The sequence below is a fragment of the Lathamus discolor genome, chromosome 17, assembly GCF_037157495.1.
Source record: "Lathamus discolor isolate bLatDis1 chromosome 17, bLatDis1.hap1, whole genome shotgun sequence".
NCBI lineage: Eukaryota > Metazoa > Chordata > Aves > Psittaciformes > Psittacidae > Lathamus > Lathamus discolor.
Genome location: NC_088900.1, coordinates 2837780 through 2863240, shown reverse-complemented (window position 1 = coordinate 2863240; position 25461 = coordinate 2837780). Strand labels below are relative to the sequence as shown.

Below are 25461 nucleotides of genomic sequence, written 5' to 3'. Positions count from 1 at the left end.
GCTCAGAGAGTGGGGTCTGCCTCTCTGCAATGGCAGGAATGGAAAAGCAACAGCTTCAAACCCTGCTGAAGTCACGGTTCCTGGGATTTTGCAGGCCATGTTGTAATCCGGATGGGAGGTTTGCAGTTGCAGTGCTCTGGGATCACAGGCATTGCCCCAAACCAAACAACAGACTCGAGGGTGCAGGGAAGAAGTTATCCCCATTGCTATCAAACTGTAGGCCAGCGCTCACAGAAGAATTTAATCTAGCTAAAGATCAGCAGGCAGCCTTCCTGAGACATCCCAGCCCCACTGGGACAGCAGGGCTTGCTTTACACATTGACCATTCTTTGGCTGGTGCTCTGCTTACAGGTAATTAAAATGGCTTAACCCTGCAGCCCAAACAGCTGCCTGCAGATAACTTGTCTTTATGCCCAAGGGACCCTTACCTCATTGTCTGCTCCAGAGAACCCCTTAACTGCAAGGCATGTTTGGAGGATACAAGGATTTCATTACATAGCGAGAGAGTGAAGGCAAAACTCAAATACCTTTTTCCAGGATCGGGGCAATGGAAAGAAAGGGCACAAGAGAAGAGAAGAAACAGGTCCAAGGGATGTGAAAGAGCAGGGGATTTGTAGATCCTACAGTAGGAGCCTTTGCAGTCTTATTTCTCAGTTAGGCCAAGCATATCAGGAGTATTCCCTGAGCAAACAATGCAATTACTTTAGATTCACACTGTGCCAGTCGGTTGTCAGGCCTGAGGTTCAGACTCCCAAAGGGTCCTGTGCAGACTTGCATGTAAGCTGTTAATGCTTTCCCAAGGGATACGGAAGCTCGGAGAGAAAATGCCACATGCACTTTTCTGAGGACAGCTGTAAACTTCCTCTTCCTCTTGGGCTTCCTGTTGCTTCCCTGGCTGAGTCCTTCCCTTGAGGAGATCCACAGCAAAAACTCCCAGTCCTTTTCTTAGTGCTTGTCAAGCTTGTATAGCCCAGAGGGTTGAAAATAGCCCTGGGGATAAGATTGGGCTGCCCTTTCAGGTCGCCTTCAGCTCTGCAAAGAGGCAGTTGTTTTCCATGTGAGGGGTGTTATTTGTTTCTGATGGGATCTCTGCTGAGGAAGGTGTGTCTCTCCCCTAAATGAAGTCTCTTCATTTCCCTTTGGGGCACATCATTCTTATCCTCTTGCACTGTTTCCTCCCTCTCTGCCCATGTGTTTTGCTGGCGCAGGGTGACTTCAGATGCAGAACCCATCGTCCATTCTTGCTTGGGCAATTCCAGTGTAGACCGATCTGCTCGCCACACCGTAGACCTGTTGAAAGCTCAAGTCCAAAGACCTGTTCCTTCTGCCTGTTGGATTTGGTGCTGTGACAGCATCAGAAACAGCCAATTCTCAAGTCTGGTGCCTTTCCAGGACTGGGAAGAAACTTAGCTTTTGGTTTAATTAATGATTCTTTCATTTCATCCAACTGGTGGGTAACTGGCAAGGCACCAGTCTGTGCCTTGCAGCAGTATTCCCCTTGCTTAAACCAACTGTGCTGCTTAGCACAAGTAGAGGCTTTTACTAGAATGACTGTGCCGTTTTCCAATACCTGAGCTTACATTTAATGAGCAAGGTAAGCTATTTCTGCGTGGCACTGTGCTGTGCCAGGAGGACACGTCCTGCTCTGCTCCGTCTTCACACAAGGTGACAACGTGCCTTAAAACTGATGTGTTTCTGCCCACCTTTGCCTCCTCTCAGAGTTTCTGCAGACAAGCACAGCCCTGAAACCTCTACGCTTAACTGGATTGACCCTTTGAACCCTTTAACCCCCACACTAATAGGAGTTCATGACATCTATCTGCATACTTACCTGTCTTTTCCCCTGCCCACACTGAAGTATCTGGGTACCTTGGGTACCTTACTGCCAGTGTTGGTTTGTGGCATCCAGGTGACATCAATTCCTTTTGCAGGATGGGAGAATTAACGTTCAAACAAGTTAAGGAGCTTCCTTTAATCTCTTTTCCCTGGTTTCTTTTTTTTCCTTGTTGCATTCATTAAATACCCATGTGGATATTTCTGGAAGTCTTTCTCCAGTTCTATTCTGGTCATTTGTTACTGAATTGGAGATGGGACTTTTTGTCCTTTTTTTCTCTTGCTCTTAGCTATTTATATGCTTCCATCCATCTTCTTACGTAGTCAAGCGTCCAGATGTGTTATATCTGTCACCTTGGTGCCTAAGCAACAAGTAAAGATGTTTCTTAGCAGATGTTAGCTCAAGCAATGCCTGCTCTAGAGCAGGGGTGGCAAACAAGTGACAGCCTGTGAGCAATTCAAGCCCAGCTGCCATGCCCAGAGGGGGTGAAGCCCTGGCCAGCCTTGTCCTGTCCTTCTGTGGTTCATCAGGACACCAGGGGAGGTGCGGATTCATTCTGCACAGCTCCTCCTTCCCTTGTGTGATGGTTATCAGCGGTTCTAGGACCTGGCATAGTAGGTCAGGAAACTCCATCACATCTGATCTACAAGTCTCCCTGCTTCTGCTTACAGCGCTTCGGCTCCAGAGCCGTTTTCCCCATCGTGATGTGGAACAGGGCTGCTCTTGTGTGATGCTGTGGTATTGGGGAGCATTTGTCCTTGGTAAAGTTTGGCTTTAAAAAGGTACAATGTTCCACGGGAGCTGTGTCCATGTTGTCACGTCTGCTGAAAAACGCAATAGTCTGGTTTGTGTTCTCTCTCCTGCTTTCCTCCCCACCCCAATCTGAAAAGAACACGAGTTCTCTGAAATAGCCTCCCATGTAGTTGTTAGCAAGTGGGAAGACACAAACAGCAGACGGAGGAGGAGGTGGGCACAGCAGGCAGGTGGAGGGTGGGAGCAAATCCGTCTGTCAGGAAGGAAGAAGGAATGGAATCCAGAGGGACACGCATTGGAACGGGGCACCCTGTGGAGCGGGGCTGCGCGGTCCCATCCTGGGCTGTGTGGATTGTCCCAAGTCCCCAGATGACTCCTAACCCAAGGACAGGGTGGGATGAGGCTCTTACAGAATGAATCCAGATGGATTGGAGCTGAGAGTGGGCTGTGAAAATGAAGGTGGGGAGATCTGCAGGCAGGCAGGAGGTGCTTTCTCTTGGGGTGTGAGATCTGTTGGAAAGGTCGGTTGTGGAGATGGCTGAAACACAGAATGGGCTTGCAAGTGGGGACATCGGGTGTTTCGGGATGAGTTTTCCTTCTGCTTTTGGAACGAACTGGCATTTGAAAATGTCCATGGAAATGAAATTTCAAAGGGAAACTTTGGCCTGGCTTGCTCCAAAATGTGCCATTTGCATTACAACCACAGCATTTCATTCTGGTTGCAGTTCTGGTCAGTGTTTTACCATGCTCCATTTGAAAGAGAGGAGAGTCCAAAAGGATAAGTTGTTCGATAATGAATTTAATAAGACTTAAAAGGAGAAAACCCTTTTTTTGACAATGGGAAAAGCTGAAACCACAAAAAAAGGACACATTCAGTTCCAAGGTTGGCCATTGCAACCTTATCAAAAGGCTTTTTATTTATTTAATTGAATTTTGCCAAAATCAGCACGTTCCAGAGGACAGTTTTGGCTTGGACTAAATGGCACTTTCCATCAGAAAAAACATGCCATGTTGGAAGATTTTCCACTAGATCTAGTGCTTTTTTCCACATGCTCTCCATTTTTGTGGCAACTTCGTCAGCCCCTGGTTTCGGCTAGGACGAAGCACACAGGAGCCCCAAGAGAGCAGTTGACCTCTTGGTCTTTGAAGACCACGATGATTCACTGGAGCTCTCCCCAGTGGCATAGAGGAGAATCCATCTGCCCTGCTGAGCAGCCTGCTGTTCCTGTCCACATAGCCAGCCTTTGGACCATGGCTTAATGCTCTGTGAGGTGACAGGGAGCCTCGTGCTGATGCAGTTTCAACAGAAGTCAATAAAATAGCTCTGAAAGTAAAAGAAATACGGCAATTAAGGCCAAGCGAGCTATTTAACCCTCTGTCTATGGGCCTAGTTTCTCCAGTGTGAGGCTGAAAATGGAATGTTGACTTTCGGCTTGCTCCATCCTGTCTGCTGTTAATAGATGTTTGTGGGGAGCTGATTGGTTTTTGGTTCTGGCTTGTTTCTCGTGAATCTAGAGTTAGGGAACAGTTAGGTTTAGAGCCCACTATTGGGATTCAGACCTGCAGCTCCCATCACAGTTGTTGGTATCCCAGCCTTCCTACTCAGGCATCCCCAGACGGGGGAAAAAGTGACACGTGCAGAGAGAGACCCCAAAAACGAGCCCAAACAGTAGAAACCCAATATAGATGCTGATGCATCCATCAGACTCTGGGTGCTGCATAGCAGAAATGTCTCACAGGATGTGTATGAAGGGACATCTCTATACCTGGGCATAGGAGGCCCAATGAGTCACTCAGCACAGCCTGTCATTCCTCCTTCTGAGTGACATTTGTCATCGAATTCCCCTGAGTGTTGCATCACAACCCACCTCCTCCCTGGGGCTACCTAGAAGCACAAAGCTGTCTTGTTTGAGGAGGGGATAATGAGGCTCCAAGAAGCCCTCATTAACTCAAAGTCTCCAGTTACCCCTGCTTACCCCACCGGAAAGACCAAGCCTTGCTCCCATTGAGGTATCCGAAGGGAAATGCAGTGTGGTCCCTATTTTGTAAGCTCTCTGCAGGACAAGTCATCTTCTTTCTGCAGAAGTCCCTTTGAACTCCTCTTCCTCCCGACTTGCCCTCTGCGCTGGGCTAAGTGCTAAATGCCTTCACAGTGCAGTGAGCTCTTGCTGACTGCCCTCACCTTTTTGGGCAGGTAAGAGTGGATATAACCGTGTTGGTCTCCCTTGTCATCCCCAGGAAAGCAAAGCTGCTGCCCCATGTATCCTAGAGCTGTGTAGCAGGCAGGAGCATGACCCCCTGTGGGAGGCCTCCTCGCTGCCTTCCTCCCCCAGTCCTGATGCTCATCACTGGGGCCAGACCAGGCTGCCTTTAATGGGTGGTCTTGTCACTTGTTTACAGTTCTGAGCCTTACAAGCTCAGCAGGCTCCTCTAAGCCCCCACCTGCGCAGGCGTTGTGAAGCTCAGCAATCGCTCTCCAGACAGCCTGGATGGAGGCTGTGACCTTAATAGAGTGATGCATCTCCATCCCGCGCAGAGTGTGTGTCTCTGCCAGCCGCCCTCCGCTCAACCCCACCATCTGCTGCGAGGTCTGGAGTCAACGGGACTCCCATGCACCCAAATCTGTCCTGTTCACGTGTCTCTTCTCGCCGATGTGGCATTGCTGCTGAGCTGTAGCGGGCTGTGCCGGGTCTAAACCTGGGCTAGGAGGATCACAGCAGCCACTTTCAGCAGGCGAGAGATGAGGCAAACCCGGAGTGCTCCTTGGGGCAGTGGGGGCTGGAATTGTGGAGCTGGCTTTGCTCAGAGGTTGAACGGGACACTCAGCATCAGCCTCAATGTCTCTCATAGTTTCTGGCACGTTCTTACACAAAATGGCATAGATTTGGTTGCAGCCAGTTTGCTCCTTGAGGAAAACAGGAGCCGCATTTTGGGAGCCTTTAGTCTAGCTGTTGATGTGGATAATGTTTAAGTTTTGCTCCCAGGCGCTGTCAACAGAGTTCAGTTTTCCACTTCATCTCCCAGTGCCTTGGTTGGTTTCCTCAGCCATAAAAATGAGAGTGACCTCTTCTGTTCGCATGAGTGGTAGGTGGGGCTGTGGGGCCTCACCACAAATGCCTCCATACCTGCTTCCTTAGGTGAGAATTGTCACCATAATAGGCAGATACCCACATCTAAACGGAGCCATTCAAGTGAGATTGCCAGTGCTTGCCTGGGTGGCCTTGGGCACATCTCTTTGTCATTCAGCACCTCTGATTTCCCCATCCCTGAAAGCAGGGGTAATGATACTTTCCTGCCTCTCAGGGTGCTGGAAGATTAATTAGTTACTCTTTGAAAAGCCTTTTGAAGATGCAAAGCTTTTCATAAAGATGCAGACTTATGCCTACAGATGGGGCCCAGGTAGGACTAAAGGCTGGTGTCTGTCCCTGTGCACTGTGGAGATCGTCGATCCGGGAAGAGGTTAAATTAGTTCCCTGCACAAGGACTTGGTGATAAGAAAGCTGAGCAGCAGCAGGCTGGAAATAAGGCAGGGCACTGAGATAGGGTTTATATGTACACACTGTTCTTGACAGCCTGTTATTCATGGGCAGGAGGCCCTAAACAGGTCAGACAAAGTTGGGACATCTGGGTCTCTTTTACTTTTCCTTGGATAAGATCATCATAGAAATACAGAATGGTTTGGGGTTCGAAGGGACCATAAAGATCATCTTGTTCCAGACCCCCTGCTGTGGGCAGGGACACCTTCCACACATTACGAGAGAGGCAGTCGGCTGGCAAAGGGCGTCTGTCCATTGCATGTGTTTGGTGCCATGTTTGCGCTTACGTTGTTTGCAAAGCTTTTGCCTAGTTGTCAGCTCTGATGGGTCGTGAGCCGCCAGAACATGGATCACATTCTTCTGGTCACATAAAGTTTGTGTTGTTTCTGTCTCCAAACAAATTGTAGTAGAACAGAGCGCGGCATTCCCACTTGCAGGAGTAGGAAACGTTTGCCTTTAACTGAAGGAGATAGTGCAATATCAGTAGTACATTGTATACTAAAAGGATAATGGGAAGAAAGACAAGAGGAAAGCAAGACCACAGTCACAAAGCCGTGACTGGTTAGCGTGCATTTAAACTATAGGAAAGTGGGACTTTTGATCTTCACAGAAATTGCAGGTCGTGGTCAACACCACGTTGGTCTGGCAGGCAGGGGTGCATTTTTCACCATGTCTTGGACAGAAGACCAGAGGGCTTGTGTCCTTTGGTAATTTCCCATGACCTGGCATCTACCCCTCTGATAAAAGAGGCCTGATCTGAGTGAGGGCAGAGAGAACCAGGGGCTGGTGGGGGCAGCCAGTTTAGGGCTGCCAGGGATTAACCCTGGCGCTGAAGTCACGCCTGAGTCAGCAGAGTTTCGGCTTTGTCGCGTTCCCATTGTGGAGGCGAATGAGTCATGACCGGCCGAGCCCTGAGAGCTCCCCGGCTTCCTGCTCTGAGCTGTCAGCCCAGGGAGGGAAGGAAGGATCTGATATTCCCTCTTTCTGTGCCATCGAGTTTATTTTTGTTTGTGTTGAATCTCTTCAGTCTCAAGTTCCTCCCTTTCGGAAATGAGACGCTCGATGGGTTACTATCTTGATCCCCTCTTCACAGCTCTTCATTAAATCCCTCCTCCTTCGCACCTGGAGAGCTCTAATAGCGAGAATATTTAGCCCTGGACCAGGACTCCTTGAACGACATCCAAGGCAACAAGGAAGTCCAAGAAGGAGGCAGGGCAGAGAAAATACTCATGTACATTTGGGGACTGAGCCCATCAAGATAAGGTCTCAGGACAGTCTCAGCTTAATTAGCTTACCCCTGCTTAATGCTCCAGCATTCCCCCTCCTCCACACTTGATTTTCCAGCTGCGCTGTTTTTTTCTGCCTTTGCTTCCCCACCCAACCACCAAATAAGCATTGGCTCTGACTGTGGTCCTCTTTCCCAGTCTTCCCTCTTGTTTACAGCGCAGAGTTGGTAAGCAAGAAGACTCTGGCTTTTTCCTTGCTGGCAGGCAAAAAGATGGGTCTTGAGAGAAGGGTCTTTGATTTTTTTGTTCTTTGCCCACCCTTGTATTTTCGTGTCCCGCTGCCTGCTTTTCCTAGTGGAGAATTATGATCCTGGGCATATTCACCGATGCCCCTCCAGAGAGACTAGTGGCTAGGGATGAGAAGATGCAAGTGATGTCGGAGAGACACAAAAGGGGTAGGAACTGTTGTAAAATGGAAGGAGGGCAAGTGAAAGAGACAAGCATTGTAGACCAAGTTGAGAAGCAATCCTCCCCTGGCTTACTGAGACAGGGAGCAGGGGAAGAGGGAGCTGTGAGTTAGCTACAGTAAGCTGCGCAAGGCCACAGGGGAAAGGAGATGACGGTCTTGTGAAGCCAGGCACTGGGCAGGTATGAGTACGAGCTCGCAGTGGGAGCAGGGCTGAAGGGAAAGGCTGCATGGATGGGGAAGTGGTCGCGGTGCCCGTGCCCGTCAGATGGAGGCCGGGGGCAGCCGGGTTCGCTGCTCAGGTGTGTGGGAACTGGCAGCTCTTGCCCAAGGATTAGCCGACATGCTTGCGGGGCGGGCCGGGCAGCGGAGCCGGCTCCTCCGTGGTGACTGAGGAGCCTTTGTGCTTTGTTGCTGAGCATGGGGTTTCAGAGCTTTATTGCAGGAAGGCCTTTCCCAGTGCTGTGTCAGCTCTTTCAGCAGCAGCCCTTGCTCTGCCAGCCCTCCTGCGTTTGCCATGGGGCATGTTCCCCTCCTTGACTTAGGGGGGGGAAGCAAAGCAGCTGTGTGAAAGCCAGGAGAGGTGCAGCACGGAGTGGGAGCCAGGAGCAAAGGCAGGCATCATTGTTCCGTTCCCACTCCTCTGGTTGGCAGCCCTTTTCCTAGAGAACTAGAAGGTTGGCTGCAACTGAGACCGTTCGCGAAGCAGAAGCACAGACAGCAAGAACTAATGGTCCAGCCTGGTGCTCATCTCTGCTTGCCACTGTCTGTTTGATCGGTGGCCAGGCTCACCCTGGGCGTCTGCTTTTCTTTCATCTATTTCTGTGAAGAGCGCCTGGGACAAACATGGCCTCGGTGTTATTTGGGGCCTTTGTGTGAATCCCAGTGGTGGCTCAATGAATAGACCTCCCAAACCTTAACAGAGAGCAAGTGGAGCATCAATGGATCAGGCCCTTTGGGGAAGATCTTTTATTGAAGGGGATCCTGAGGCTACCTTGTGCTCCATTTATCCTAAGAGGAAATACTGCGTAGGCAGAAGGCAACCCTGCTTTATCCCAAAGGCATCTCCACTGCCCTGTCCCAGCAGATGGCCAATGGAGGACTGACTTAGAGACCTCACTCAATACAAGCCATTGACTGGACCTCAGACAATAACATCTCTGCTGCTGCTACTATCTGCTGGTTCTGAGTATGAACCAGTGACCTGGAGTAAAAGACCTTGTGTTTCCCATTTGCAAGCCAAAGCCAAGCCCGTTGGTTCTTTTCTGAGAGGGATTTGGATGAAAGCCAGATGGGCCAATGTGCACACTGCCATTTCCCTTTCAACTCCCATAAAGCTCGCAGCTCTCAGCCTGGGGAAGGGATGCTTGGGCTTGCAGTTTCACTTGGTGTGCCCCCACCCGATCACAGTGTTATCTCAGGCCTTTCACTTTCATGTGCAGCCATGTCACCTGGAGCTATCATCTTGCCACATCTTTTGCATTCATCTTCTTTCTAAGGCCCTTGTGTTGGAAACTCGGTCTTCCCTTTCTAATCCCTTTGGTGTCCAAGCTCCACAGTGAGTGGGGCAGAACTGAATCAGTGCATGACAGTGAGACCTCCAGTGAAAGTCTGCTGCTGCAGGAAGTGCGTGTTGGTGAATCACTGGAGACCACTCCTTCGTTGCAGTCGGCTGCGAGCATTGACTAAGCAGGGTGAGGCAAGCACTGTGTTCTTTTGGAAGAGCAGCAGAGTACTGATTTGAATGCCTGGCAATCAATACAAAGTCTCTCTGGCAAGAGGACAGGTATTAACCCCAACATCTTGGCACAGCACCAGCTCAAACCTTTGCTTCTTGCCACCTGAAATTCCCCTGCTGGGATTTAGGATCTTCTTTCCCATTTCCCACCCTGCCTAGCACACCTGTGGCATTCCTCTGGGCTGTTGGAGTCTGGTTGTGTTCTGCTCCACAAGGGTTGTGTTTCAGACCTTGGTTTCCACGTGAGAATGAGGAAGACTTGGAAGGTGAATTCAGGAATGCCAGCAAATGCTTTTGTAAGGTCCAGCTACTGTGACCTTCAGTTTAGTTATATAAGGGATGCAAAGACTATCAGTACTGATTCCTCTGATTTTTGCATCAGCCATGATATTGCCACACTGAAGGGTGGCTCATCACGCTTGCTGCCAAGGGCTGTTTCAATGCCCTTGGGGTGAGATGAGTATCAGGGAACAGGAGGGAGAGAAATTGGTGAGAGGCTCAGCCGAGGCAAGGTTGTGCAAAGCAGCGTGGAGTTCGCATGGTTCTTAACAAAGAGGCATTGATTGGAGGCTCGCTGTTGTGACAGAGCTCGCTAGGGCCTGGAGATCGTTTCCAGAGCTTTCTATATGGGGGAGCAAGAACCAGATTTACAAGTGTGGGAGCCTTGATGTAATAACAGCACCTTGCGGGCTTTTAGGAGAAAGGGTTTTCAGGTTCAGGAGCCACAAGCTGCCACTTCATCAGTTCCCTCCCCAGCGCCCCTCACACCCAAGGAGTCCAGACCTCCTCTTCCCAGCCCGCTGCCTGTGCCGCAGGGCACCTTGAGTTCTGCATGGTGCCCCCCAGGCCTTGTGTGACCTAGTGAATATCTGGGTTTGGGATCGTGGGGAAAGGCACCAGCACAAACCACTTCAGAGGCCAAGGTGGAGGAGTAGGATCTCAGAGGTCTCCACTAATGAGGTCTTGGCACCAACATGTCTTTGGCACTCAGCTGGGCCTTTTTTATTGCTTTTGGTCCTGAACAAAAGCTAACACCAAAAAACTAACGAGTAAAAAACACCTTGGCAAGCTTCAACCTATACACCTAACGCTTCCATGTGTGCTGGCTGCCCCTGGGAGGTATCAGAGTGGATTGGTGGGCACTGGGAGATCTGGCGTAGATGGCAGGATGCATCCAAGCCTTTTCCCTGCCACACCGACCACACAGATCCTTCAGCAACGCAGCAGCAAGGCGAACCCCCAGCGCTGCACATCCCCACTCACTGCTTAATATGTTCAAGGCTCTCCAGAGGTTGATTAGTGATTTTATTTTCTCCTCCTCTCCCGGCCTTGCACACTCATTACCATCAATTATCTATGCGTTTGCCCTAATGAATTATTGAGTGTGTAACGGGGCGAGGGAAGACCTGCCATCCCAGCTCAGTCACCTTGCAAACAACTGCTCCCCAGAGCATGACGGCCGCTAGTTTGCCCTCTGGCTTCTGCTTTAGGATGGGTGCATGGAAGGCTAATCCAGCAACTTGCAAAACCCCTTTACTCCCATCTATCCCCCTTCCTCGTCGCTGCGGTTGAGGCGCGGGTGTTGTTGGCCTGGTATGGAGCGGAACAATGGGTGAGCTGTTTTCCTGACGAGAGGCTTCGAGGAGCGCAGCAGAAAGGGTTCACCCTCTCTTGCAAAAGAGCCATGGGTTATTCAGTCACCTGGAAAGGAAACACCATTTCCGCACGGTGTTTGGGGTTTTTTGGGGGTATTTTTTGTTTGATTTGTTTTGTTCTCGTGCTGTTTTTAGTCTCCCCCGTTTCTCCCTGAAGCCTTTAGAAAGTTTGGAATGTGTTTTTGTTAAAGCTGCTACATGTAGGAGCCTGAATCCCAGCTTTGGCAGCGTGGTGTTGCTGGCAGGCAGTCCTGAACTGGCACCAGCTTCTTCCCTAGCCAAAAGTTTGCTACACCTGGGCAGAGGGTTCTGCAAGGACCGTTCTGGGGTCTGGTTTGTCAGCACCGAAGTCTGCTCTTTCTCCAGTTCCTGTCCAAGCAGTCTGCACTGGTGCATGGACCCCACGGCGGTGGTAGGGTAGAAGGGGGAGAGCAGGACTGGGAATTGTTTCCACCTCTCAAAGGCAAGAAAAATCACTTGATTTTTAACAGGATCATTCATTAATTTGCAGGGAAATCATAGCTTGAAGAAAGGACATAGCAATGATAAGTGAGGGGCTGGATTGATCTCTCTCTTGTGATGCATATCGCATTCTCTGCCAGGCCGGCTGACAATATCCTTATTTAAGAGGCATGTCTTAGGTACCCATTGGGCAGCGGTAGCCTGCATCCTGGCATAGCCTTCTGCATGCAGCGCCTATCCGCAGCCCTTGTTAGGGAGAGACCAGGCTGCTGCCCTGCATGGGAGCTCTGGGGAGATGCCGCTGGCTTTCCATCCATCCTCTCAGGGGTTCGGCTCATCCCTCGGCTCGTCCCTCGCTTTGCTGGCAAGGGAGGAGGCATAGGGCTGCGACTTCCTGCTGTCGCGAACGGGGCCTCTTTTATTGGGATGTGGAAAGCTGGGTTCAAAGGGAAGCGCCGGGGCCTGTGGGGGGTCAGGCAGCTTGTGTGGGAGCGCAGCCAGCTGCGCCATCGCCCCAGCCGTGGGCAGGTCCTGCTCCAGGGCATGGGCCCCGCATGAAAGAGGTGGGGACCGGTGCTGATGAATCCGCTCTGCTCCAGCCTTGGGAGAAAGAGGGAGTGCTGAGCACACCTACAGCATGAGATGGGCGGCAGGTTGTTCCCAGGGCCTTTGCTACGTGATTGCTTTTGCTCTCCGGCAAGCTCCCACACGCTTTGTGAAGCTCTGAAGGCTTCCGAGCCAGACTGCTTGGCAAATTGTGTTGCTCACCTCCGCGGGTGTGGGCAATTCTGCAAGAGACTCTCACCTGCAGGGTAGAAGGAGCAGCACATGCTGTGAAGCATGTTGGAGACATCTCCCCTCTCGCCATCCATCTTCCTCTCATCCCAGCATAGCGTTATCTCCATCCAGTGCCCTCATTCCAACAGGAAGGCTGATGTGTGCTGGGGTCCCGCAGCTCATGGGCTGGTCTGGTGTCCGAATAGTCATGCATGCAGGCACATGAGGGCACCGGTGCTTTGCTGTGGCTGTGAGCGGCACTGAAAGGCATTCCTGAGCACCCAGCCGCGATGCTAGGGTGTGGGGCAAACCAGCACTTGACTCAGGGAAGGGGGCAAGTTCACACAAAGCTCTAGAGACTGAGTTTCGGTCTTAACTGCTGATGACTGTGGTCAGCTGATGGCGTCTCATGGCCGGGATGGATTGTTGAGGCTTGTCCTCAGGGTCATAGGCTTGGCGTGGTGGGAAGGAGAAGGGGAGAAAGAAGAGGCTGAGAGATGAGATGTGGGGACTGAGACGAGGCGGAGTGCTGCAGGCACGGTGTGAGAGGACAGCATGGGAGCATGGCGAGGGGATGGTGGAGGTGATGCTTGTGGGTGAGGCTTTTGTATGCCTGCGCTTGTGTGCGTGCGAAGGTGCAGGAGGGAGACCTTGCTCAGGTTCACGTGTGCATCACAGGGTACATCCACCAGGAGTCTGGGGAGGGTTAAGATTGAGGAATTCATCTTGGATTTACATGGGGAACCTGTTTGTCCCCTGGAAGAATAGAGCATTCTGAAATGCTCTGTCCCCTCAGTTGGGAGATGCTGCCCTGTTTCTCCTGCCATAGGTTTTTTCTTTGCCCAGACTTTGTCTCTTTCATTACCCTTTCATGTTCCTCCCTCTTTGTACATCTTTCTTTTTTTATTACCCCTTTCTTTTCCTTCACTCTCAGTCTCCCAGAATACATCCAATTTCAGATTCTGCCAGAAGCAATGAGCAAAACCCGCTTTTCTTGTTCTTACCACCTTGCTTCTGTATTGCATTTATCATATAAATACTGGCTGTATAATTACCAGAGCATTATCTCTAAACATACAGATTAGGGAAAGACACAGTGGCAGTCAAAGATGAATTTCAGGGTCAGCCTGGTGGGAGACCTTGTACTCCAGCTGTTAGGGGAGGGATCAGCTGAGACAGAATAGCAGTCATGAGCACCAGCCACCGCTTTGCCCAGGCACCTTTCATCTTTACTCCGCAGGATAAAGGTGGAAGGTTCCTCAATGCAGCCACTTCTGGGGTTAATAAAAGGCCACAGAAACAATCTAGATTACGCAGCTAGATCATGCAAGGTGTATGGGCACTGCTGTAAATCTGTTCTTAGATGGGAACTATTGCTACTCCAAAATCAGGGCTGAGTCTTAGCAGCTCACTTAATTACTGATGCATTTGCAATAGGATTAAATGGATGTCTGAGTGTGTGTTAGCATATGTTAGGATATGCTGGGCTGATAAATATCAGTGCTTTCATGAGCCTCCAGATATGCATGCTCTGTATATTTACAGCAACTGATCAAGTGTCATCCGAATTTGAAGACAAAAGGAAGGAAAGTATTATTGATCCAACCTCATGCCTTTTGGTGACCATGAACCCTAGGCTGCAGAGCATTGGGGTTGGTTGTAGTGAAGTGTAAACACCGACTGTGGAAAGGAAGGTGTTTATGAACAGGAATGGAGCTGCAGGAGATGGAGGTGGATGCAGGTAGCTGCAGAAGATAATGGGTGCCTGTAGCCATAGACTGACCTCATATCAGCCATGCCAAGAAGCAGAAAAATGAATAAATGAAGGAATTCATGGGCGTGATGTCCAAGAACTGTTCTTTTTCTCACTTTCTCTGTCTGAGGAGCACGGGTATATTCACGTCTTTGTGTTTTATTGCAGGGCTGCAAGCTCAGACTGTCTTAGTCAATGACACAGTCTCGGGGTTTATCGGAACAGACGTGGTCCTGCACTGCAGCTTCACCAATCCACTCCCCAATGTGAAGATCACGCAAGTGACGTGGCAGAAAGCCACCAATGGCACCAAGCAGAATGTGGCCATCTACAACCCTGCCATGGGGGTCTCCATCCTCTCGCCCTACAAAGAGCGGGTGACGTTCCGGAATCCATCCTTCAAAGACGGCACCATTCAGCTCTCCCGGCTAGAGCTGGAGGATGAGGGGGTTTACATCTGTGAGTTTGCTACCTTCCCAGCCGGCAACCGGGAAAGTCAACTCAACCTCACTGTGCTGGGTAAGAGTCGTGTGAGCCATTGCCTCCAGTTAAACAGATCTGGAGGAGCTTGAGACTCATTTCCTGCGAGCTTAGGGCAAAGGTGAATCTTGGGTGTGAATTACACCTATGATGATCTTTCAGGTTGACTGTAAAGAGGCAAAGAGCAGGGAACTCAGGGTAGGTGGTTCACTGAGCGTTCACAGGAATGCCTCTTCCTCTTTCCAGGCCTCAGTTGCCCTGCCTCTTAAATGCAGCAGCAATAACAGTGACCTGCTCCCTAAGGGAGTGGTGAGTTGTAGTGAGCCCGTGGCTGTCAAGCGAACAGAGAAAAGACAATAGAAAGATCCTATGCACAAGTAGAGCTTGTCCATGGCGCTTAGGTTGTGAGTGAAGAGACCCCACCCACAGTGTACGTGGTTCATTTGCTCTCCAGTTTTGGTTTCTCATTCAAGCATAGTGCTGAAAACCTATGGCAGGAAAGGACTGGCTTTCCACGGTGTATCTGTGCCTCTGAGGGACCTCCACCATTCTTTCCCCGGAGTAGGTTGCTGGCAGTTTTCAGCATCAGGCTCAGTGGTGCTAGATGTCTCTCGGGCAGTAGCATTGCTTTCCTAACCCTTTTCTTCTCCTCCTTTTTGCAATTCCTTGCAGCCAAGCCCACAAATTGGATGGAGGGCACCAAGCGGCCACTTATTGCTAAGTCTGGCAGGACAGAAAAGATCTTGGTAGCTACTTGCACCTCCTCTAATGGGAAGCCCCCCAGCACTGTCACCTGGGACACCAAGCTCAAAGGGGAAGCGGAGTTCGAGGAGATCCGGAATAGCAATGGCACCATCACCGTGATCAGCCGGTACCGGCTGGTGCCGAGCCGGGAAGCCCACCGCCAGCAGCTCATGTGTGTGGTCAATTACCAGCTGGACCGCTTTACCGACAGCATGACCCTCAACGTGCAGTGTAAGTGAGCGTGGGCAGGGCTGGAGAGAACGCTCCATGGCCAGGCCCTGGGGTGGGCATAAACCTGGCCGAAAAGGGATTGTTCTGAATGCAAGATGCTGGCCTGGTGCAAGGGTTGAAGTAGGGACTGCTCTCTCCTTCTGGAGAGTGAAAGATGAAGTGATGCCTGGAATAATCATATGCTTTCTCTTTCTTCTTTCCCTCTCTGCCTCTGCCATGTCCCTTTGTTCCTCCCCCTCTCTCTCTCTTCATTCATCCTCTCTCACATTCCTTGTCCCATCATCTTTCCCACCTTTCAATCTCTCTTCTTGTGTTACCTCTGCCCCCTCATCTCTTCCTACTTAATTTTCTCCCTCTTCTTTTTCCATGATTGTTTCCTCTCCTTTTCCATCCTGCTCTTCTATCTTTTTCATCCCCTTGCAGATGAGCCAGAAGTCACTATCGAGGGCTTTGATGGCAACTGGTTCCTCAACCGGAAGGATGTGAAGCTGATATGCAAATCTGATGCCAACCCCCCAGCTCACACCTATGAGTGGAAGCTGTAAGTATCTACAGTGCTACTGCTCTGAGCAGCGCATATGATCTTCAAACAGGGACAAGGAAACCTATAGAAACCTCCATCACTCTCTGGTCAGTTAAGGCCTGGTCCCATTACTGTCAGTGATAATGTCCACGGTAAAACCTGTGTATGTGAGGGGAGAGTTGGTCAGTTGCAGCCTCAATACCCTGGATAACTTCCTATTCTCATTCCACTGGAATAACATGCTGCTCTGGTGATGTGAAGCAGCCGAGCTATGACAAGGTGAATAATTTGCCCAGCACCAATGAAGTGAGTCAGTGCGAGAAAAAGAACCCAAGAGTTCCCTTCCTTAAAGGGGCACAAATAGCATCAAAATTATCTCCATGTCAAAAAGCCTTTCCCTGGAATCCGCCCCAGCAGTGAGCAGGAGCTCCCCCTTGGAACACTCATCCTCCTGTGACTGACGTTGAACAGAAGCAATTCCCGATCCTTCAGGGTTTCAGCTTTTGGCTGAGCGCACTAAAGGGATTGAAGAGTGAGTGAAGGGCGTCTGGGGAGTCGGATGGGAACTGATGCAACCTGGTGTGGTTCTCTCTCCCTCTTTCTTTTCTAGAGGCACTCATGTAGCTTTAAAAAAGAAAGATCAAATGGATCCTTTCTTCTTTTCAGCTGGCATTTGTCATCAGGAAAGAGGCTCTCAAAATGGCTTTATAAGGAGCTAGGCATATTCACTCTTACTCCGCTTCCCAGATCAAACTGTTCGCAGTGAAAGGCTGAAGAGGATTGTTTTTCTTGCCTTCTTTCTAGTCCTTGTTCCCCTTTCTCTTGCTCTGTTGGTTCTGCCAGTTCGACTTCAACTCCAAGGGGCTTTCTGGGTTCCTCACAACATTGCCAGGAAAGCGGTAGAGGCAAAGATGCCCCTTGTGGCACCAAGGCAGAAGAGATTCAGGTTTAGGCTATCTCTGTGCAGCAGGACCAATGGATTGAGCTGAAGCAAGCCCTGTGAGATGGAGCTGGGGACGGAAGGCAGGGTTTTGCTCTGCTTTGGGGCAAGTCATTTCATCCCTTTGTTCTGCTATTGCTCACACCTAGGCTGGAGGCTGAATGCTTGCTGGGCTCCCAGGCTTTCTGCGGCAGGGGCTCTGTCACTGACCCTGACCTCTGTTGGAGCAGTCTGCTTCTGCTGTGGTAGTGATGCTGAAGTCAGGCTGAGAGCTGAAGCGTGGCGTCACCAGGTGCCAAATGTCTCAGCCACGTGGTGTTTCTGCAGCCCTGGGCAAGAAAGAGGTTTAGTTACCAGCTAGGTTCAAACACAACAGGGGATGCAGGTGTTAGGGTTGAGAATGGCACCGCATGACTATTATGTGTCATTTGCACACCTGGTTTATACACTGTGTGGGTAATAAAGTCAGCTCTGGCAGAAATGGATTCCTGGGAGCAGCATCTCTGTGAGCCAGGCACTGAGTTGGTCCCCATGTGCTTGTTTGATTGATGCCTTTTTTTTCAGCGCTGGAAAGAGTTGTTTTCCTATTGGATTCTCTATGAGCTGGGCGTATGTCCATTTGTCTGTCTTTAGCCTGCAAGGGTTTCTTGACTTACAGCTGGGAGCATCAATACTTTGCTTTGAGAAGGAGCTGTGGGAAGAATAATGGAGAGAGAAAGCAAGGAGCTACAGAGTGTGGGTTTCAAAGCCTGACAGTGCTTCAGCCTGATTCCCCAGTCTATCTTGCACACTTGATGGGTCAGTTGGGACAGTGTATAGGGTTATTGACCTGAGAGGATGGAAAGGAACGAGGGAGTGCAGCTGAAGATAAGGACAGTGGAGATGGAAGAAGAGGAAAATAGAGAAAGCAAGTGAGACTGGGGGAAACAGAGGAAGAAAGGAAGGAGGAGGATGTTTGGTTCCTGCTTGGAATGTAAAAGCCAGCCATCCCTGAAGAGCAACAGTCAGGGGAGCTGTTACAGGAAGCTATAGCCTTCTTTAGCATCACACACCACAGATTTCAGATGCGCCCTTTTGTTCAGGGCCCTATAGGCAGAGGATCAACCTTAGGCTCTTGTGTTCTTCTAACAGCTTTTCATTGGCCTGATGTAGCTGAGGAAGACTTAAAGTGTTTGCTATACATATGTGCCTATGTGTACATGTAGACATGCAAAATATGTGCATGTGCATTTAGGCACTTCTTCACAGACCTAATTATACCCCCGTTATTCCCTTTTGTTTCTTACAAATTGCTGACAATATGTGCACATCTTTGGTGGGAGGAGGGGAAAGAATGACTTGAGTAATTTTTAATTGCCTAAGAGAAGTAATTACTTTACTTTGCTTCAGTAATTAAGAATAACCAGGCCATGTGTGCCTTTTCCTGACACACAGGGGTTTTGGTTTTATTTTTTGCCTGCTTTTGTTCATTCATTCTGTGTATCTCTAGATCTCGTCCTGCATTATGCCAGTTTCACACCTATTCTGACATGGGCAGGTCATAGGTGGCAGGGCTGTAAATCAGCACTGCTTTATTCGACCTGAGTTGCAATTAGCACTGGCTGATAAGCTGCCCAGGAGACTTCCATGGGGAGGAAACTGGAGTAAAACAGGGCCAGGTTGGTGTCCCATTCCTGTGTATTCCATCAAATGCAAAGTCATGGTTGGAGGTGACCCAGATGTGTCCAGTCTCCCTTGTAATCATGGAGAAGGGAAAAAAAAACCCCAAACAATCCATATAAAGAGCCTGATTCTCATCATTCAATGGATTTACCCTCTTTGTTTCCTCTAGGCCAAATGGGACTCTGCCAGGGAGCGTGGAAATCCAGAACAACACCATCTACTTTAAAGGGCCCGTCTCCTACAGCGTGGCTGGCACCTACGTCTGCGAGGCCTCGAACGCCATCGGTACCCGGTCGGGGTTGGTAGAAGTCAATGTCACAGGTAGGAAAACACTTGGTGTGCTTTGAAAGACAGAAGAGGAGGAGGAGGTGGGGAGAGAAGCGTACGAGTAGCTGACAGCTACCAGTTATGTCTCCTTAATGTCTGCCTTAATCACCAGTGTCCCTTCATAGGAGGTGGAAGTTTCATGATGGGAAGGGAGCAGTGAAGTTCTTTGCTTTGTACTGGTTTTGCACTGGTTTTGGCTTGGATTTTTTCTCCTTTCCGCTTGTTGTCTTTTCCTTTCTCAAACCAAGATACGTTCAATTTGTTTCCCCCTTGTCTTCCGCTTTGGATTCAGAGAGATTATTGGATAAGTTAGAAGCGAAGGCACAACAGGGAGACATTTGTTAGAAGGTAGAAGAAAGGAGCAGGATGAGGATATGGACTACCACTGAGGCAGTAAAGCATGAGATGGATGAGGCAGTTGTTCAGGATTTGGTGTTTCTGATGTTAGGCAATGCTCCTTCCAAGGCCATGTTGGTCTGTGCACTTGCTCATCTGCCTGCCACACGTTACCAAGAAGCTGTGAGTAGCATTGTCTGGGCTGCAGAAAGCAGTAACATCACGGGATGCAGACAAGGTGGGCAGGCAGCACAGCCCAGGGCACATGGCCACTTTTCCAGCCGGGCTCACAGCAGGGACCATGCGGTGTTGGAGCAGCCTGAATCCTGCAGATACCACAGACAGCACTGATGCCTGCGACCCGGATGGGGAATGAGATGCGCTGGGGTATTCCCAAGGCATGAGAAATAAAGGAAAGGTGCCTGGGGTTGTTACCCCTACCTGCTGTCCAGCCTAAGGCAAATCAGACCTGGTAGCAGGCCAGCTCCTTGAGCCACACCAGTCCTGGAGGAGCTGTTTGACCTGGGAGTGATGAAATGGGCTTATCAGGGGGGCCGAGCCGCTGCTCTCTTCACCCACTCTCCATAGTGGCAAGTGCTGGGCAAGCATAAAGAGGAGGCCTGGGCAGCTGACCCCTTGAAATTAGCAATAATACTGTGTCTGGCACCCTCGCCACCTCTTCTGCAACATGGGTAAATAAGGCTAATCTTCTTCTATCCAAGTGCTTGGAGGTCAGTGGATGGGATGTGCTAATTAGATGCTAATTACCAAGTATTTACTTATGATCATTATCAACTGTAGCAAGCCTTTAATTCACACCTCCTGTCCTGGATCCTTGCCTGCTGGTGGATGCTTTTCTCTGGGGGATATTTCATTAGCCAGTGAAAGGCAGGAGAAGAGCACAGCTCTTTGTTCAGGACAGATGTGGCGCAGCACCCTTTCCATCCCTGCCCAACCACCCGAAGCTGGGGGGAAGGTCAAAATCCATTCAGCCACTAGCCATTTAATGGCAGTTGCCACTAAAGGCGCTGTGTTTCTGGGACAGTGAAGGCAAGTGCCTGGTACAAACTATCAGACGTGCTTCCCATCAGCAATAGAAAACAACCCTACACAGTAACAAGCACCTTGAGTCACATTGGAAGCAATAAGTGGGGGGAACAAGCCTCCTGCCTCAGTCCCCAGTCGCAGAGGAGGAGGTGGGATGGGTATTGCAGAAGACTTCACCATGACGCGTTTTCCATTTCTGTATAGACCGTCCATTTCTTGCTGTCGTTCTGTCTCTTGCAGTGTCAGGGCACACGTTCTGACATACCAGATACAGCCTTGTCCTCATATTTCCTTCTGCCACCTGCCAGCATCTTATCTGTCTCAGCACAATAGCATCGCAGCCTGACTTGCCTGCATGGGCTCCTTTAGGAACAAGAGCCTGTGGGTTCCCCCTCTGGGCTTTAGGAAACGTCTCCCTTCCTGGTGTTTCTTTAGGGGAATGGGAGAGCATCATTCTCATGCTCTGTCCGTGCAGTGCTGGCAAGGGAAGTGGGGACTGGCAGGGGTTTGGGGGAATGATGTTGGGTTGATGTCTGCCTGCCTGTAATCTCAGTTTATTCCCAAAGGAGCGGGTTATGGGGTTTGGGGTTAAATGAGAGGGAAGGAAGGGCACTCCCGCAGCTGCCTGGCTAGGAGGGATTACCAGGCAATCTGTCAGGCCAGGCCTCCACCACATAAAAAAACGCCTTTAATAATTCATGGGATCTGAATATGTTTATCCAGCTCTCCCTAAGGACCGATTAGGCCAGTGCTGGGGAGGGCTCAGCCGTCCTCGCTCAGCTATTACAGGTACATTTGTTTGGGTCTTGCAGGCAATTTAGGGATTGTCAGTGGACCACGAAACCTCTTTCAAGAGCTGCATGCAATAAATGGAGTTCAATCTAGGGAGCAGCCAGCCTTGGGAGGAATAAAAACAGAAGGCTGATGCAGAGAAAACCCTGCAGCAGCTTTTCCCCCTCCTGTCTCCCTGGGTAGAGGCCTCCCCCTCCTGCCGCACAGCATCCTTCCTCCCAGCCCTGGCTCCGGATAGGAGTGCATGGATAGTTCAGCCCCTTCCTGGGGAGGGCAATTTGTTCGCAGGGAGAAGGCTGAACACTTCTGTTAGAGTTATGGCACATTGAAGAGATTGATAAGAGGAAATTTAATATTTTATTCCAGCAATCTGTTCCCATAATAGCTTCTCCTGCCTTGCAGGACCTTTGTCAGTTGCAGCCAAGCCGTGTAGTGTGACATGTAACTATTTATTGCAGGCGGTTAGGTGACTTATAAAAGGCTGTGGTTATAACCTGCATGGGCGTCCCTGCATGCCTGCACACACGTGCACATGTGTCATGTACATACACATACGTGTGACCCCAGTCTGTATCCTGGCATGCAAATGGGCCTCCCAGACCTGCATGCCTGCAGTCACGTGTGCATGCAGGGTGCAAGAGCATCACATTGGCATGTATGAATATGCATGTATTAATGAACATGCGCTGCTCTGTATGGGCTTGTGTGCAGCAATGCATGTGTGGACATATACATCTGTGTGTCTGCAGGGGGATGTTCATGCGCCTGTGCACTGGCTTTAGCCAGCGAAAGCAGAAGGAGAAAGAGGTTAAGACAGGCTCCCACCTGCCTCCCAAGGCCAGGAAGGGGTCCTTTCTTCCAGGATACAGCAGGCTCATGGACACTGTTCTGTTCCTTGCCCAGGGACTAGCTTTGCAGCCTTGGCCTTGGATGTGCAACATGCAGGCAGGGGCTGATGGCCCCCCCGTTTGCTTGGCAAACCCATCAGGGAGTTATTTGCACGCCACCAGTGATCTCCTCCCAGCAAGGTCACTGCAAACAGCCCATGGGGCTCGCTGGAGCTCTCTGCCATGCTGCCCCAGCCCTTTGCAGAAGCTCAGAGCTGAAGAGGATGCTCGTTCTGGGGAGCGTTAAATGCAAAGGCCAGATGCTGCACCAGCAAGTGTTTGCTCGTGGCTACTTTAGATGGGAGGACATAGGGCCAGGGGCTACAGAGGAGCAAGCCGGGGGGTCTGACTGATGCTAATCTTCGGGATGCATGGATGGCGGTAGGAGCGTCTGCTGCATCCTGTCTGATGGTGTCTGTGCCAGCAGGCCCCTGGGAGAGCAGCGCTTGATTGACAAGCGGTAGGTGACCTGACAGAGAGATTAGAACCTAAGACACATTTGGCATCTGGCCTGAAAGCCGTCACACTCTGAAACGCCAGCGGCAGCTGCTGAACTTCTGGATTAGCTGCCAGTGGTTTTTCCATCCCCACTGCCCCCTCTCCCCATGACCCTGCTCCACAGGAGAACAGAAATCCCTGGTAGGGAGAGGAAAAGCAGGATGCCTCGAAGTCAGCGATGGGCGTGCATCGGTGCAAGGGCTGTTGTGAAGGGAAGAAGATAGTGCTACAGGTTTCTCGCGTTGCAGCCCTGGCGTAATTTGGCATGGACTGGAGTGGCAAGGGAAGCTTTGCCACCAGCAAGCTGCCTCTTAACAAACCCCGCATGATCACTGCTGTGTTTGCTGAGACCAGCTAGGGACTGGGAAGCCCCATTCCAGTCCAGAGTCTTCCTCTGGAAGAGCTTCACACAAGGAGCAGCTTGGGCTGATACATGTCAAGAAAGTGTGATTTCTTATGGAGTTTGACGTTGTCCTCAGTGCCCATGGCTACAGTGAGAACCTTGGCTGGTGCTGGGTTTTTCCTTGGCGCTTATGATTGAAGGAAGGAGGATGGAAACGTAACTTCAAGAAGCAACGTGTCCACAGGACATGGTATCTTTTCAAATACCTAAGCAGTGCGATAAGCAGAAGGGCTTTTGAAAGCTGGTTTCCTGTGGATCTGCATATCCTAGAAGAATTACTTGATGTCTAAAAATACGCTTTTTCTGATCTGGGCCCTTCCTGCCCTTGGGAGCAGCCTCTTGTCCCCGTGGGTTCTCTGATGTCTAATGAGGTTTAGCTCGCACCTCTACCAAGGATCCCACTCCAGCTCTCTGCAAGAGCTTTATGGTAGGATAATTTGGGCTCATTCTTCTGCCAGATAGCGCTGAAATTGGCCAGCAGGTTCAAAAAGCGGTAGATAAGGCAGGATGATGGACAGGCAGGATGATTTGCATGCGTCTCATTTTCATTGGAAACCAGCCATTAGAAGAAAGATGTGTCTTTTAAACCGTGTATTTTGTGATGGGGAAGGCCTGGTTTGTCACTGGGCACTGACGGCAGCAGGCAGGAGCCGGGGCAGGGGGATGCTCGGAGCCTTGCATGGAGGGATAAGGAGAAGCTGTGGGTTTGGCCCCGTCTCCCTGCGCTCCCAGCTGCCGCCCCAGAGGTCTGGCTCCTGGCACGGGGATAGGAAGCAGGGCTGAATGCAACAGCTGGCAGAGCTGGGCAGCGGGCAGATAGTGTTGCTGCTCTAGTTCCTATTCACACAGCACTCCCTCTTTTTATGAGCAGGAGATGGGGGAGGCTTTTTATGCTGGCATTAAAGCCTGGCTTGTTCCCCCTCCCTCTGCTCTGCTGTCTCCTGTTTCTCCAGGCCGCTTTTCACAGCGGCTTTAATTCTCTGCAGACTCTTCCTAATGGATTTCTCACACGGGGCCCCCGGCACGCTCAGGCTGCGCGCTGCTTTCCAGAAACGTCACGCACCCCTTGGACACAAAAAAGGGGGATCCTTTTCCCACACTTTGCCCTCTCTCCCCAGGCTCTCTTGTGCACCCCAGGCACGAAGCTGGGTGGGCAGAGGGGTAAATCCGCCTTTGTGGGGCTGACAGCAGCGGCTGTGTGCGAAGCAGCACCCGCTGAGAGCCGGACCTGTCCCAGGTCATTCATTTCTAGTTACCTGGGTAACCTGTAACTGATGAAGGAGCGACCGTCGCCCATCAGTTCACGTTACCTGGGTGTCAAACCATAGCAGGAGGCTGCACCTTGTTGCGGGGCAGAAACACTGCCCCAAGCCGGGGACCCCCATCCCTTACCGGCTTAGCCCGGCTTGGCTGCGCGCTGCAGCCCAGCGGCCACGGCGATGGGCTGCGGAGGCAGCGCGGTCTGTACCGCCATCCAGCGGCGGTGTCGGGCCTGCGCCCTGCCCTGCTCCCCAGCCGCCGGTCCCCCTCCTCCTCCTCCTCCTCCTCCTCCTCCTCTCTTGGTCGCTTGTACCCTTCTACCACGTTCCCCCTCCGCATCCGCATCCCCACTCGGTTTTCCAGGCTCCGGGGGAGTGCGGTGGGTGGACGAGCAGGGGAGGGAGCTGTGTGGGTAGGGAGGGGATGGTTTCGGCTGCTGGCTTGCGATCTTCCCGTCTTTCTTCTCCCTCTCTTCCCACCGTTGGATTTTGTTTTCTCTGGCATGGGAACTGGGCCACTGCGAGGAGGATGGGGATGGGATCCGAGCAGAAAATAGTTTGTTCCCTGCGCAACGTGTGAAATCCAACACAGCGGCGTGTTAGCGTTCGTGTCCGCGGCGTTGGCAGTGGCAGGGGGGTGGCATGTAGGAGAGTGCTATCGTAGGGGTGGGCAGCACAAAGGGCAGGGAAAAAATAGGTAGAAAAACATTCGTCCTTTTGCTTGCCACGTCCAGCCTGGGCTGTTAATGAGGCTTTTAATAGAAAAGTGGGCCAAGCTCCTCTCGAAATCGTGCGCAGACACAGATTTCTGCTCTCAGATCTGTCTGTGCTCCGGCGCTGGGAGGCAGAGGGGATCAGTATGGCTTCAGCGACATGCACACCATGTCTGGGTCCCATGCCTTGCTCTGGGTAGGAAGAGGCTTCAGACTGGAGCTCTGGGGGTGGATGAGGCTGTGGTGGCAAAGAGCAGGCCTGAGGAGGTGCTATGGGTGAGGGCAGAAAGAGCTGTATGGATGCTTGTGCGGTTGAAGCCGAGCCCTCAGCAGCCAGGGTTACCAGGGGATGGACGTGACATTTCTTACTGTCTCTGCAGAGAGGTTCTGTATGAACCAGCTAGCTATGACAAGCCATG

The 25461-nt window shown here is 51.0% G+C and overlaps 1 protein-coding gene across 3 annotated transcripts in view; it reads left to right on the top strand.

The window, feature by feature from the left end:
- NECTIN1 (nectin cell adhesion molecule 1) overlaps positions 1–25461 on the top strand; it is a 91997-nt gene that overhangs the window by 27907 nt on the left and 38629 nt on the right. For all 3 annotated transcript variants that reach the window (XM_065696918.1, XM_065696920.1, XM_065696919.1), the window contains exons 2-5: positions 14369–14719; positions 15353–15655; positions 16079–16196; positions 18950–19101. In XM_065696918.1, the coding sequence (XP_065552990.1) occupies positions 14369–14719; positions 15353–15655; positions 16079–16196; positions 18950–19101 (924 nt within the window). The remainder of the gene's footprint in view (positions 1–14368; positions 14720–15352; positions 15656–16078; positions 16197–18949; positions 19102–25461) is intronic.